This window comes from Gossypium arboreum, chromosome 3 (assembly GCF_025698485.1).
Source record: "Gossypium arboreum isolate Shixiya-1 chromosome 3, ASM2569848v2, whole genome shotgun sequence".
NCBI classification, from domain to species: Eukaryota; Viridiplantae; Streptophyta; class Magnoliopsida; order Malvales; family Malvaceae; genus Gossypium; species Gossypium arboreum.
In genome coordinates this window covers 48,132,000-48,146,384 of record NC_069072.1, presented here as the reverse complement: position 1 = coordinate 48,146,384, position 14,385 = coordinate 48,132,000, and the positions used below count along the sequence as shown (strand labels likewise).

The following is a 14,385-nucleotide window of genomic DNA, read 5'->3' as shown; positions in this document are numbered from 1 at the left end:
AAATAATCACATGCCCGATAATGCTTGAGAAAAATGTTTAAATCCCGGTTGAATAAAATGGAAATTAGATGGATATGTGATTTACTGAAATGAATGAGGTCCCGCATTTATTGTTGAAGGGGTTTAGCTCGGACAAGTAATCCTATTGATCTCATTACAGAAAGGATTTAGCCCAGACGGGTAATCCTGATATAAGTCCTTTCGAGCATATGTTATGGATTGGATTTAGCCCGGACAGGTAATCTAAACCAAGCTCCTTAGAGCATATGTCAAAAAAAAGATTTAGCCTGGACTGGTAATCCTGTTGTATACATGTGTGGCTCGAAAGTCTACTCTATGAAATAGTACCTTATGGGTACCACTGGACACGAATTTACGGATTTTGATTCGTACACCTCGAGTGTACTACCTGTGTATCCATCAATATTTCAAATAAATTCAATAGGTAAAAGTTTTTGACATGTGAAGATATGGATAAGAAATGGGTTATTACACATATCGGTCTGGAACACATGAAAATGACAATACGCGATGATTGATATATGAAAATATGAAATGATGATATTGTACATGGAATTTATTTAATGAATATGTACACCCTTGATTATAGACTTGTACACCTTGAGTGTACTAACAGAGACCTTGATATTTCGAGTAATATGGGTAAAGTTTGATATGAAATAATCTGAACTCGAGATGAACTATTACGAAATTACACTTGTAATATAAAGAGATGATTTATACACGTTGAATGAATACATGATGTGGAAAGCATATCTGCATGGAAACTTGACTGTTGTTGAGCCATATATGTTTTGAGGTTATTATGGAATATATGACTAACAAGGGCAATGAGGATGTGTGTAGGGCTTGAGGTCAAATTGATTGAATATGCCTTACATAGTTATCTCAAAATAGAATGAATGGTGAGTTAAGTACTATGTTATATGAACTTACTAAGCATTTCATGCTTACTTAGTTTTATTTCCCTATTTTATAGTAAATCGGAAGCTCGTTGGACTGGAAGTTTGGCGGAGATCACTCACACTATCCATCGGCCCATGTCGGTACAATATGGTAGATCAATTATGGTTGTAATGGCATGTATACGATATAGTGGCCATATTGGCATGTAAATGTAAATGATGCTTGTAATTTAGTCATTGGAATGACTAGTAATAGGTTGTTTTAATATACTTGTAATGTTAAACTATGATAACTACATATATGTTAAGTAGTTGATCAAATTATGTCTAACTTGAGGTCTTAACTAAGGTAAGATTATAGACATTTATGCATGAAATGATATGCCATGTTGAATTGTGGAGTTTGCTTGAATTCAATGCTTGGGCTGGTTGGTATTTGGATGTAAGTTTGGTGCAGAAATTTGGTATGATTTGGGGTGAGAAGTGAAGCTAGGAATGACTTTATTTTGTCCACACGGACAGACACACAGGTGTGTGTTTAGACCGAGTGTGACACACGGCCTGGTACATGGGCGTGTGGTTAGGTCGTGTGTTCCGTGCACCTTAAATTTGAAAAATAGAATGCTCAGAATTGAGCACACAAGCAGAGACACGGGCGTGTGTCTCAGTCGTGTGTGCTACACGGCCTAGAACACGAGTGTGTGTCTTGGCCGTGTGAAACCTGTATCTAATTTCGAAAGGAATTAATTAACCATACGACCTAGTACATAGGCGTGTGGAATGGCCGTGTGCACAAGCCAGAGAGTTACACAAGGTCGAACATAGCCTCCAGCACGGGAGTGTGAGCCTTGCACCTTGGAAAATTTTTGAAATTTCGTGAAAAATTCATAGAGGTTCCGATTAAGTCCCGACTATATTCTAATGCTCGTAATGGGCTTCGAGGGTCTAATTAAGAGAAGTTTTAAATTTATCTCAGTTAATGAATAGTAACTTACAAGAATTATCTAAAAAAAATGTTTTGAAAACTCTGGTAACACACCGCAACCCTACTCTGGCGACGGATATGGGTTAGGTATGTTACATTCACTCATTTTCATATCTGGATAACCTATTCCAGATATTCGAAACAAAAACATCATGTAAAGAAATAGTGTTGTAACTAAATATGAACAACAAAAATCAATGCTTACTTTACACAAATAGGATGCTCTAACTTATGCCTTAGATATGAACTTCTCCTATTCTGATCTTCTTACAAATTTTCTTAGCTCTTAAAAGAATTATGCCATTCGATGCTTAATTAAGTTGATTTTATAGACCAAAAGTGACTCGCAGTTGGTTCAAAAAATTCCCTAGACCTAGTGGGGAGTTGAAAATTGTAGAGAGAAAAAGCTTCAAGTAGGACGCATTGTCAATAAAAGCACTAAAAGAGCGTCTAGCTAGAAGTGTTTTTAATACCATGTCAGCTGAAAACACTTCAAGTAGATGCACTTTTGGTGCTTTGATGACAGTGTGTCCTACTTGGAGCGTTTCCTTTCTATAAATTTCAATCCCAACCTTATTCCAAGAAACCCATCATATATCCTGGTATTCCCAGGATATATTTTCTAAACCTAACTATAAGAAAATAACAGATAAGAGAATAAATAATTTACTGAAAAATCGGATCAAACTAATATTAAGAATGCGAAAAAAATTAATAACAAATATTTCATTCCTGCCGAGTAGACCGAGTTTCAATTATAAATCCAAATTCAATTTTTCAATTCGAATATACGATTGGTGTAAATACGATGTTTTTAAATTTTGAAATAAATTATTGTTTAACATCTCAAAAAATTATTACAAAATAAATAATTAAAAATCTCAAAAAAAACCCTAAACCCTACTTTAAGTACTCAAAACCCTAACCTTAAAAATCAATAACCCTAATTTAGAAAAAACCTGGAACTAGAAAAATCAGGAGAAAAATGCTTCCAACTCAAAGTATTTTTAGGTGATTTGGCAGAAAGACACTAAAAGTGTTTTCCATGCAACACGCTGAAAATGCTTCCAACTAGAAGCATTTTCTTACAAATCACCAGTGAAAGCGTTTTATCACTTTCAACTGTTTCATTCTTCATAATATATAAGCACTCTAATTTTTTACTAATGGTTAATTTAATGATTTAGTTAAGAAATAGCATTGTTTTTCTTCTTATTCATTTATTTCCTTTTACTAAACAAAATATTGCAGTTTCTCTTATCGATTATACTATGTTCCTTTCTGCTTGGCTGAATATTGGTTTTACTTTGAACTTTATATCCATCTTATTATTTTATTATTAAGATAATGTTATACAAGAGCCATTTACATTGAAGTACATAATGAGTTATTTGCCTCTTAACTTTTATGAAAAATTTATTTTATTTTTCCTCCTCTTTTATCTTTTGAATTTATGTTCTTTATCAAATTATTCTAAAATAGATGAAAAATTAACCTCCGTTACTTTTATTGATGTGTTCACATGACAATCTAAGTCAGCAATTAATTAATTTTTTAAAATTACTATATTTTTATAATTTTTATACCTGCTAATAATTTTAAAATTATTTTTAAATGTTTTTTATATTTTTAAAATTTTTAAAAATAAATTTTAATGTTTTTATACTTTTAAATAATTTTATTTTATTTTTTGAATTTCTAAAATTTTAAAATTTTAATTATTTGTTGACATACTATGCACATAAATATCATGTTAGCAAAGTTAACAAACGTTAACTTTTCATTTATTTTTGAATGATTTGACAAATAACGTAAATTTAATGACTAAAATAAACAAAAAAAGTTAAAATGACTTTTTTATAAAATTAGAAGCCAAAAATCATTCTTCCTTTTGAAATTAAGTATATGAATATGAATATTTGAATACTATTACTGTTTATTATAATTATTGCAAATATTGCTAGCTCAAGTTTTATATATATATATATATATATATAATAACGAATATTTAAATTTAAGTTATTCTTAGGTTGGATCAACATTCAGTCAATAGGTCATATTTTAAGTATAAATATTGAGTGTAATGGTAATACACATTGTACTCTCAAGAGAGAATATAAGTTTAAACCTTAAAGATAAAATTGTTGGAATGAATAACCCCGAACCCCGAATCCCAAATATAAACCGTAAAACAGACATGTTGATAATATATATACTTGATAAGATAAGATAAAGTGAATTGTTCATGTGAGATGCAAATTAATATACTTGTTTATATGTAGCATTTATACAAAGACTTAATAACATGATGATATTTTTTTATTTAGTTGGTATATGAATTTATATTTCGTTACTTAAGTTGGTACTTCTGTACTAACATTGTTAGTTTATGGTGACGTGACATTGATAATCGATTTATTCATAACACATGGTAGTCTTTCAATACTTCACATGGCAGATATAAATTTTATAAAATAGAAAAAACTTTAAAAATATATAAATTAATAAAAATATATAACTTTTTCATATTAAAATAAATTCAAAAAAATTAAACTCTTTTTATTAATTTATTATTTTTAAAATTTATGCTCATCACATGGATGTCACATGTCATCATTATATTGGTTATCAATGTCACGTTAACACAAATTAACGGAATTAGTGCAAAGATACCAACTTAAGTAATGGAATATAAATTCAAGTATCAATTAGATGAAAAAATTCAAATACCATTTAAATACTTTTAAAGAAGAAAATAAATTACACTATAACAATTTCATTTTCTAACTTGGAAATTTAGAAATGTGGTATCTTATGTGTAATATTTCTGCTTCGAATCGTCCATATATATATATAAATATATAAAGATAAACATAAACCAACTTAAGAGGCAAGAGGGAGTATGTAGCTTGAATCGATACCTCCTTTTTGGCGGGAGATTTCGCTATCAAGAAAGAGACCGATGAAAATGGCATTTGTCTTTGGGCAGTGCTGGGCTCCCACCCAATACATCAATTATTTTAAAGGCTTCAAGTTAGATAAGATGGCTCGTTCCACACATCTTCAAAATCCACATGTCATTCGATTTATCGTGGAATAGGTGCTTTATATAAGATAACATTAACACACTGGTTGTTAGTTTCTAGTATTCCAATAGGCTTTGAAGGTAGCCTGTTGGGTACACATATATGGTTATATACTTTGGGAGTTCATTAATTAATTAGTATGAAATGTCAATAATAAGAGACTGGCCGGCTAAGGTGAAGCCCCACACGGTTTATTTATTTAGTGTTAGTATATTTCAACTTAATCAATCTCAAATTTTAACCAATACAGTTGAATATAGTTAGGTTTGGGTCACTTCATCCTGAAAGTTTTTAGCGACTTTGATTTTGATCTATGTTCATGCATCATGTGTGTGGAAGTGGAAAATCATGTTTTTCCTCCTACACATCCAACCAATGTCGGGTACGTTCAAACTAAGTATAAATATGTATACATTCAGATTTCGCTCAATAAAATTTCACTCTAATCTTTTCTATAATTAATTACTTAGAAAAATATATAATCCGATAAATTTGATGTACATTATCTATATGAACTATGCATGAAATAAAGAAGTGATAAACGGGCAAGTTTGAGCGTGCCCAAATTGAATTGTCTTTAGATTCGAAAAAACTCGGGCTCAAATTTTTTGTGGATTCAAATTTATTAGGGTTTAAATTTTTTTGGACTTGAGCCATTTGGGGATTTGAATTTTCGAATTCAGATTTTCTCAAATTCTCTCAGGTCTAGTCGGTGGGTTTAAACAAATTTAAATAATTATGATGTTTTATAATTTTATTTGAATGTAATAATTAATTTTATTTTTACATGATGATATCACAATACAAATTCATTTTATGTAAAACAAAAATTTATATAGATGCTTTATTTTATTAGAAATATTGTATATAACATAACTAAAAATGCTTATTTTATTGTATGTTTATGATTATATAATATATAAGAATTTTAAAAACATAATTAATATTATTATATAATATGTATATGAATTTGTATGTGATATTTTTTTGTTTATTTTTATTGTAGGTAATTTTATTATTATATGGTATCCATATAAAATTTTATTATTTGAATTATTATCTCAAGTTTGGAAAAAGAAAAAAATGGTTTATTATTATTTATTATATTATTAAATTTACATTTGAATAATTATAGTTATTATTACATCTTGAATATTGAAAAATATTTATTATATTTAGGCTTAACGGTAAAAAATAAAAATAAATCAATTAAGCTGTTAACATGCACTCAATTGAGTCCTCAATGACAAAAAAATTCAACTAGACCCTTTTGATAATAAAAATCGTCATTGATCAAATTGACTACGCGGTTAAAAAAACCTAAAATCCTAAAAGTTATAAAAATATACTAAAAATGTATATCTAGTTAGAACCTAGACAAATAAACTTAAGTTTATTTGAATCTAGACACCTATTTAGTTCCTTCTTTTTAGATGTAATTCAAAATATTATAAAAATTATAAATTGTTATAAAAATATAATAATTATAATAATAATAATTGATCATTAATAAAAAAATACTAACAAACTATAAAAATTGTAAAATATAAATAAAATATATCTAAATTTTGTACGTGTCATGTGCCCTTATATACCCATTTTGCATTAGGATGAGTTTGGATGGGCGGTGCGTTTACCTGCGGTTAGTGTAAAAACAATGGTAGCGGTGAGATTAGATACTGTAGTGATACTATAGCGTGAGACAAAAAGTAAACTAAACGCACCGCTGCCCTAAACCCACCCTTAGTATACAATTTTTGGAACCGAGAAAGGATTGTATGAAACAATGACGCCAAGTCATTTGTATCCCTTTCAATAGTTTTATGCCACATCGATATTCTTATCACGAATTTGAGATTTTATCACAATTTTAGTATTTTAATCTGGATTTGATTTTTTAGGATAAAATCTCAAATTCGAGATAAAATCTTGATGTGGCATAAACTATTAAAAAGAGATACAGATGACGTGGTGTCACTGTTTCATACAATCCTTTCCCTTTTGGAACCTACCAAAAATGAAACCAAAGGTGATATTATTTGATTAGTTTTTGAATTCAAGTTGGTATTCATCAAAATCTCTCAAATTAACAAGAAATTTTAATTTAAGAGATTTTTTTTGGGTTCATTTTTCAAACTATTATGGGTACAACAAGTACATATAATATGGATTTTCAGTAACTAAAAGTTTAAGAAATTCAGTAGGTGAGTTTGTTTAGGCTTAATTTGATTTTCATAACATTAAATTAATTTATTATATCATCATATTTTTATATAATTACTAACTTTGAGTATTTATTATACACATATAATAATTGCATTAAAATTATTGTATATCCATAATTAATGTTTTCAAAATTTATTTTAATTTATAATTTAGTGTTATTATTTATAAAATTTTAATATAATTATATTTATATAATATTTAAAATATATATTTTCATAAATTCGAGTTTTAGGTTGGATCTATCTCGAATTTGGATTTCCTCTAATTCTAATCATTATAAGCTGGAATTGGCATGGGTGAATTTTTGGGCTCAGGTTTGTTTTGTCCGCTTTAATAAAAGATGATGATTGAATTGTTAAAATATAAAAAAAAATTACGAAAGAATGTAAAATTAATTTTTTTTTAAAAAGTGATATAAATGCATTAAGATGTCCAAAATCATGAGTTAAAAAATTTAAAGTTGGTTTTTGTAATAAATAAAATAATAATAGAATATTCAAGGTAAAAATGTTGAATCTGGAATATATATTGTCATTTTCTTCTTTAGAAAAGACAAACAGTGTTTGTGTTGGATCATTAAATATCCAAACCAATAACCAAAAGAGAAGTTTCCTATTTTGATTTGGTATTTTTCCCTCTAAAAATCTAAATGGAATTAATAAGCTTCACATGAACAAACAACCAAACAAATGGAAAGTGAGAAAATCCGAATGAATACGAAAGCAAAAGCATCCCATTTTTAAGAACAAAAAATAACACTAACAAAATGCCATAAAAAAGAACTTGTTGCGTCAGAAAATTAAGCCAAAAACAATAATAAAAAGCCCCAATTCCAATGATGCAAGCAATTCACGTGGGTTGCACTGCCCAATGAAAACCATCAACGTTGACTGATACACAGGCATTACATCCAATCAACACACGCGTTTCTCTCACTTGAATATGTTGCGCCTGGGGCTTGTTTTGAATTTTGAAAACTAAAATTCACCCTCCAAAATAAGAAAACCGATAGATTTAAATGGAAAATATATATATAAAAAAGAAGAAGAGCTGTGATGTGAAGAAATACGAAGGTTCATCAGTTTTTATGTCCGCTAAAATCATTATAGTTCAGGGAAAAAAAAGAAAAGAAAATGGATAAATTATTAAATTTATAAAAATAAGAAAATAGTAAAAATAGGGTTTGCTTTAGGAGCTGAGTGGGGTAAGTGTCCAGGGCATTCATTGAAGACACAACACAACAGCGTCATGAAATTCGGCGTTATTTATTTATTTATTTAATTTTCTTTTTCTTTTAATATTTTCAAACTCTTCTTCATACCCGCGCACTAAAGCAAGAATCCGTTGATTTAAATTAATATTTTTTAGCTCTTATTTTCCATTCTTTGAAATCAACAAAATAAATCCTAAAAAACCCCTTGCAAGAAAGAGAGTATTTTTCCAAAAAGTTTCTTTCTTTATTTGAAAGAAAAAAGCCCAAAATATATATTCTTTCAGATTCATCATTCCATCACTCTTCCATTTCCCTTCTCTTTAAAGTTTTAATTCTTTTTATCCATTATAGATCTACCCTTTTCGATTCTACGTATATACATGTACATTTGAATCACAAAGCTCAAGCTTTTATTGACCATATAATTGGTGGAGACGTTTTGATTCTATTTTCTAAGTATAAACAGGAAAAAGAAAGGGTTAGCATCCGAGGAATAACGGAGTAGAAGGGGGAAACAAAGCATAGAGTTATTGAGAGTAATAAGGATTCCGTTTGAACCCAACAGTGAGTTTTGTAGTAAAAAAGATAAAAGAGAGGGAAGTGGAAGCATTGGTTCCCTTTTTCATGGTTTTTTTTTTTTATAATAAAGGGTTGGCTTTTTGAGGATGCTACTTGGGTTTTAATAAAAGGGAAGGGAGCGTCAAGGAAGGCCAGCAACTAAGAGCGACAGAGATTAGAGTAAAGAAGAAAAAGAATATGCAGGAAACAAAGAACAAGAATGGTGGCAATGAAGATTCCAAGAAGAAGGAGCGTCATATAGTGACGTGGACTCAAGAGGTTTTCTTTTCTTTTTTAAAATAATTTTCTTCTTTGGTTCCCTCTGTTTTGTTTATTATTTGATTGATTGATTCTTTGTTTTGGGGGGTTCTTATTAATTTGATATTGGGGGGGGGGGTGTTTGCAGGAAGATGATATACTTCGAGAACAAATCAGTTTACATGGAACTCAAAAGTGAGCCTTTTATTTATTCATTCGTTCATTTGAAGGGTTTGTTTGTTATTTTTTAATGATGGATGAAATTGAATGGATTTGTGTTGGTTTAAATGTTTGAGTGCAGCTGGGCGATCATTGCCTCTAAATTCAAGGATAAAACCACAAGGCAGTGCAGAAGAAGGTTGGTGAAACCATGATGAGTCCAAAAGTTTGATCACTTTCAGTCTTGTTTGACTTTTTAATCTAGTGTCTTTTTTTGTCACAACAAACACACAGATGGTACACATACTTGAATTCTGATTTCAAGAAAGGAGGATGGTCACCAGAGGAAGATATGCTTTTATGTGAGGTAATTAAATAAGTTTAAAACCTCCATTTCCATTCAAGTTAAATGGGGTCAGTGTTACTTTAATAAAACTTGAAATGAATTTTTCAAGAACTTATCTTCTGATGATTTATTTGGAGGAAATGTTACTTTCATTGATCAGTTGTATCAGGCTATTGCATGTTACTGGTACAGTAGGTTTTGAGTTTTCCAAACAGGAAAAACAAATATATAGAGAGGTAGGCCAGACCTTAAACTAATTGACACAGTTTTTGTCTTTCAAAAGTAGGGCAAACAACAGCCACTTAGTTTCAGTTTGGATAAGTGTTTCTGTAGATCCTGAATGTGCTGATGACTTAAGGTGATTTGCAGGCTCAAAAAATATTTGGCAATAGATGGACAGAAATAGCAAAGGTGGTTTCAGGCAGGTATATATATCTATGATTTTTTTGGAAAAAAATCCTGTAGTGCAGAAAATTGATCTCTTTTCAACTGTCATTTTTCCATTTTCTGTTGTAGATTATTAACCTTTACTGATTACGTGGTTAATGCAGAACTGATAATGCTGTTAAAAATCGTTTCTCCACACTGTGCAAGAAGAGAGCCAAATATGAAGCTTTGGCCAAAGAGAATAGTAATTCATGTATAAATCCTAATAACAAAAGAATTTTACTCCAAAATGGGTTCAATACAGATGGAACAACTGATAGTGCTGCCCTTGTTAAGAGAATGAGGTACCATAGCATAAATGATAAATGTAGAATTATGTATATACATAGTAATGGCCTCAAGTCGAAATCCTTTTTATTTCCCCATTTCAGGAGATCCCACATTCCTGATCTCACTGAAAGTTGCAACTTTGGAGATAGAGCACATAGAGTATCTGGAACAATCATCAATCAGCAGCTAAGGCACCCATTTGCTGTATTGGGTCAAAATCTCCACAATGCGAATAACTTGGTGCAACCTCAGGTCAACAAGGTTAAGGATGTCTCCGATGATGGTAAATCACCTGCAAAGTGGATTTTTATGATAGTTACATTATTTTTCAGTTTAGCCAAAACTGTATGTATATTCAGTCCTCTATAATTGTTCTCGTAATATAGCATTTTGCATTCTTCTTCTCCTTTATTCATTTGCAGCTCAGAGTTATAGAACTCAAGGAACATTTCTCAAAAAGGATGATCCTAAGATAACTGCTTTGATGCAGCAAGCGGAGCTACTCAGCTCACTTGCATTGAAGGTTAACACAGACGGTACAGAAGAGAGTCTGGAAAATGCTTGGAAGGTGAGATATGATTTTAGCTTCTATCTTGTTTTTGTTTTATCATCAATTCAACATCCAATAATACTATCAACATGTTGCTTCTCTATAGGTAAAGTGCTAAAATTTAAATATTGTGGGGTTTATAGTTCAATCTATGCACTGTATGTCCCTAACTTTCATCCTAATAAATTTTATTTCCAGGTCCTTCAAGATTTTTTGAATCAGAGTAAAGAAAATGACACCTTCAGATATACAATCTCTGATATTGATTTTCAAATTGAAGATTTCAAAGACTTGCTTGAGGATTTAAGGAGTAGTAATGAGGGAAGTCAACAATCTTGGAGGTAACAGATAAATCAGTTAAAGTTCAGATTTAGTAAGGTTTCATACTCATCACTAACTGATGATTAATGTGTTGCAGGCAACCTGATCTCTATGAGGTATCTCCTTCCAGTTCTGAATACAGTACAGGGTCAACAATTATGCCTTATCCAGCTGGGGAACGAGGAGAAAAGACTCAGGCTAAAATAGATGAACTGCACCCAGATATATTGTCAAATCATATTGGAGAGCAGAATTGCAGTACCGAGGAGGAAACAAGGGTTCTTTCCAGTGCAAACAAAAATCATGGTAATGAAATTCTATATCTGGTATAAAGGCCAAGGAATTCCTTGCTTATAACCACGCAGTGGTTAATTAAGATAAAATGATGTTTCTGAAAAAATGTGTCTATGTTACCACAGGCGAGATGATATCATCGTCTGATGACCAAACGAACATTATCGTTGCTTCTACCTCATCAAGCGCAGAGTTCAGTTCCCCAGTCCAAGTTACCCCACTTTTCAGATCTCTAGCAGCTGGAATTCCCAGCCCAAAATTTTCAGAAAGTGTAAGTTATCTTCAACTGTTTGGTTTACCAATATATCCATTTAATAGAAGTAGGAGCAGTAGCATTATTAGAATTTGCAGTAGCAGGTAGTACCAATTATTATCTTTCTCAAGACCATGATTCCATAGGCAGTTTTAGTTGTGAGCTTACGAGTGTCTACTAATAAAACTGCTTTGGATTACTAGTTATGGATCCATTTATACCAGCAATCACAGCAAGACATTAATTTGCTTTTGAGCCACTGTTAATAGGTCTCTTGAACCATTTCTAGGACTTAGAGCTTGTTAGTCAATAAATACTAGGAGCACTTTGGGTTAGCTAGTTGTCAAAGCTTTAGTAGCTTCAGTGGTAAGTGATTATAACATCTTTGAAAATGATAATGCAGAAGCTGCTACTAGATTCTTGTTTGACAGTCATTGATCTAGAACTGTTAGCAAGTCTTAGTATTGCATGATTTAGTTGGAAATTGGACCACGAAGCTATTTTTCTTGAAAAGGCATGCATTTTAGTGCCTCATTATTTTCCATCAGTTAGCTAGACTCTGCTTCTGCCTTACTTACCAGTATATTAGATAGACCTGTGGCTGCTGTGAACTTTTCCATTATGCAAGAGAGCTTTATTTCCTGTCAAATGCAATTTAAGTTCTCCACGTCTATTGATACAGTAAATTTTATAAGAATTTTCATCAGCAGACTTATTCAAGAACTAAAGTTGCCAAATTCAACCTAAGAGCAAGTTTAAAGCCATAGGACTTTAGTTGTTTTTCACTTTTGATGAACCTAAAAAAGTAATGAAACCAAGTAAAGCTCCTGGCCATTGCCTAAGGAAGCTTTGTTGACAGTACTCCTTGATAGTTAAAAAAAGAAAGAAGAGTTAAGTGAATCATAATTCATACAAGTTGAAATTATAGTCTGAATGGTAGTTTTCATAATTCATACAAGTTGAAATTATAGTCTGAATGGTAGTTTTTCTAAGTAAAGGAGAGTTGTGCAATTGGAAATTTACTTAAAAAAAAGGGTTCCAGGATATTATTCGTACACGTGTGGTAATACTGGTTTGGTTCTTACTGAGTGCACTTTCTTTACTTTTATTGTTGTTTTCCTTTCTATAATCTATCTACCATAGACGTAAAAGCATGCAGACGCATATAAGAGTCTGATCAAGTTTTTGTTTGATTTGCAGGAAAGGAACTTCCTACTTAAGACACTTGGCATGGAGTCACCTTCTCCCAGTCCAGCAAATAATCTTTCACAACCACCACCTTGCAAACGAGCCCTGCTCCATAGTCTATAACAAACCTATGATCATCTCTTATACTGAAAATCATATCAGTCTAATAGTCCCATATTTCATCATTTATTCCCTGGAGCCACATAGCTCATGTTGAGTTTTCGTCCCTTTTTTTTTTTCGATTTGTCCAAGGATTGCAGCCATCTTGGCCTGGAATTTTACAAGGCATTTAATGATCTGCACTCCCAGCTCCCTTGCTTAGAATGTTTTGGTACATTCTAGCTTCTCAGATACATCCAATAAGATGTCCTGAGTTTCATTAATTTTTCTCTCTAATTTCCTAGAGAGTACTACCTTAATACTCACATTAAAATCAGTGTGTGCTTTGTTAGTGTGTCAATTCTTTTGTTTGTCATCTCATCCGAGTGGTTTCGGGTATCTCCTCTCATCATTCAGATCCAGTTTTTGTTCTTGATTTGTAATCTTGTACAGAACCTACTATATAAGATAAATCCTTAGAGTGTAATTAATACATTGGCGAGTTGCCTACATATGATAAAGAACAGAGGAAAAAGTAAAAAAAAAAAAAAAAAAAAAGAAACAGAAAATATGAGGATCAACACCTTGATGTTTTTGGGCGTGCAGAGGGTATAGAATAAGTTTTTATTTATTTATTTAGTGGATTTCTATTCTGATTTCTAATGTAATCGAACTCGATATGATTTGAGTGAAAGGTGTTTTGGCTTTGGTGTGACTTAAGCTCTTGGTTCTCTCTTATTTGAATTCATGCATCATGATATCTAAATAGATAGAATATTTGCTACACGGGTGAAAACATGATGCAGCAGTTATCAAATGAAATGTAAAGTAAACTAGTTCATTAAAAGAGAAAATCAGAATGTAAAGTGTTAAGCAGCATACTTACAGAGAATACAGAAGAACATCCATGTTATCTCTCTGACCAACCGACCCTTTTTTCACTTCTGATCTTTCCAACCAAAACTGTGTAGTCTCAGAGGAGTTTTGAAAACTCTGTTATTAAGAAAGATGATAAATAGGGTGGAGGGTAGAAGTTATAGTGGGGGACAACTATAGTATAATCATGACCAAAGCAAAAAAGAAGGGTAAAAAGAAAGGGAGGGAAATTCATACAAAATAAAGTGAACTTCACTTTTTCAATGGAAGGTTTGGTTTAGACCTCTTATAGGCTATACCCATGCAAATAGTGCACAGCCTTCGGCCCAA

The 14,385-nt window shown here is 31.3% G+C and overlaps 2 protein-coding genes and 1 long non-coding RNA gene across 4 annotated transcripts; 2 read left to right on the top strand and 1 right to left on the bottom strand.

Annotated features, from left to right (window-relative positions):
- Positions 1–8,525: 8,525 nt before the first annotated feature.
- On the top strand, positions 8,526–11,384 carry LOC108474801 (transcription factor MYB88-like). 2 transcript variants are annotated; one of them, XM_017776821.2, is made up of 9 exons: positions 8,527–9,273; positions 9,401–9,447; positions 9,554–9,610; positions 9,706–9,778; positions 10,127–10,182; positions 10,309–10,488; positions 10,576–10,757; positions 10,897–11,042; positions 11,223–11,384. In XM_017776821.2, the coding sequence occupies exons 1-9, from the start codon at positions 9,193–9,195 to the stop codon at positions 11,367–11,369; spliced, it is 969 nt and encodes a 322-aa protein (XP_017632310.2). In that variant the 5' UTR covers positions 8,527–9,192; the 3' UTR covers positions 11,370–11,384. The 2 variants fall into 2 exon arrangements, with proteins under 2 accessions (XP_017632309.2, XP_017632310.2); XM_017776820.2 differs by having other exon boundaries at positions 8,526–9,273; positions 10,309–10,757.
- LOC128290325 (uncharacterized) lies at positions 10,364–14,303 on the bottom strand. The gene is made up of 2 exons (XR_008280069.1): positions 14,066–14,303; positions 10,364–10,766 (listed from the first exon to the last, which is right to left on the bottom strand). It is a non-coding gene; the product is annotated as an uncharacterized LOC128290325 (long non-coding RNA).
- Positions 11,413–13,894, top strand: LOC128279284 (transcription factor MYB88-like). Its single transcript, XM_053025703.1, has 3 exons — positions 11,413–11,651; positions 11,765–11,910; positions 13,093–13,894. The coding sequence occupies exons 1-3, from the start codon at positions 11,432–11,434 to the stop codon at positions 13,201–13,203; spliced, it is 477 nt and encodes a 158-aa protein (XP_052881663.1). The 5' UTR covers positions 11,413–11,431; the 3' UTR covers positions 13,204–13,894.
- Positions 14,304–14,385: the final 82 nt, after the last annotated feature.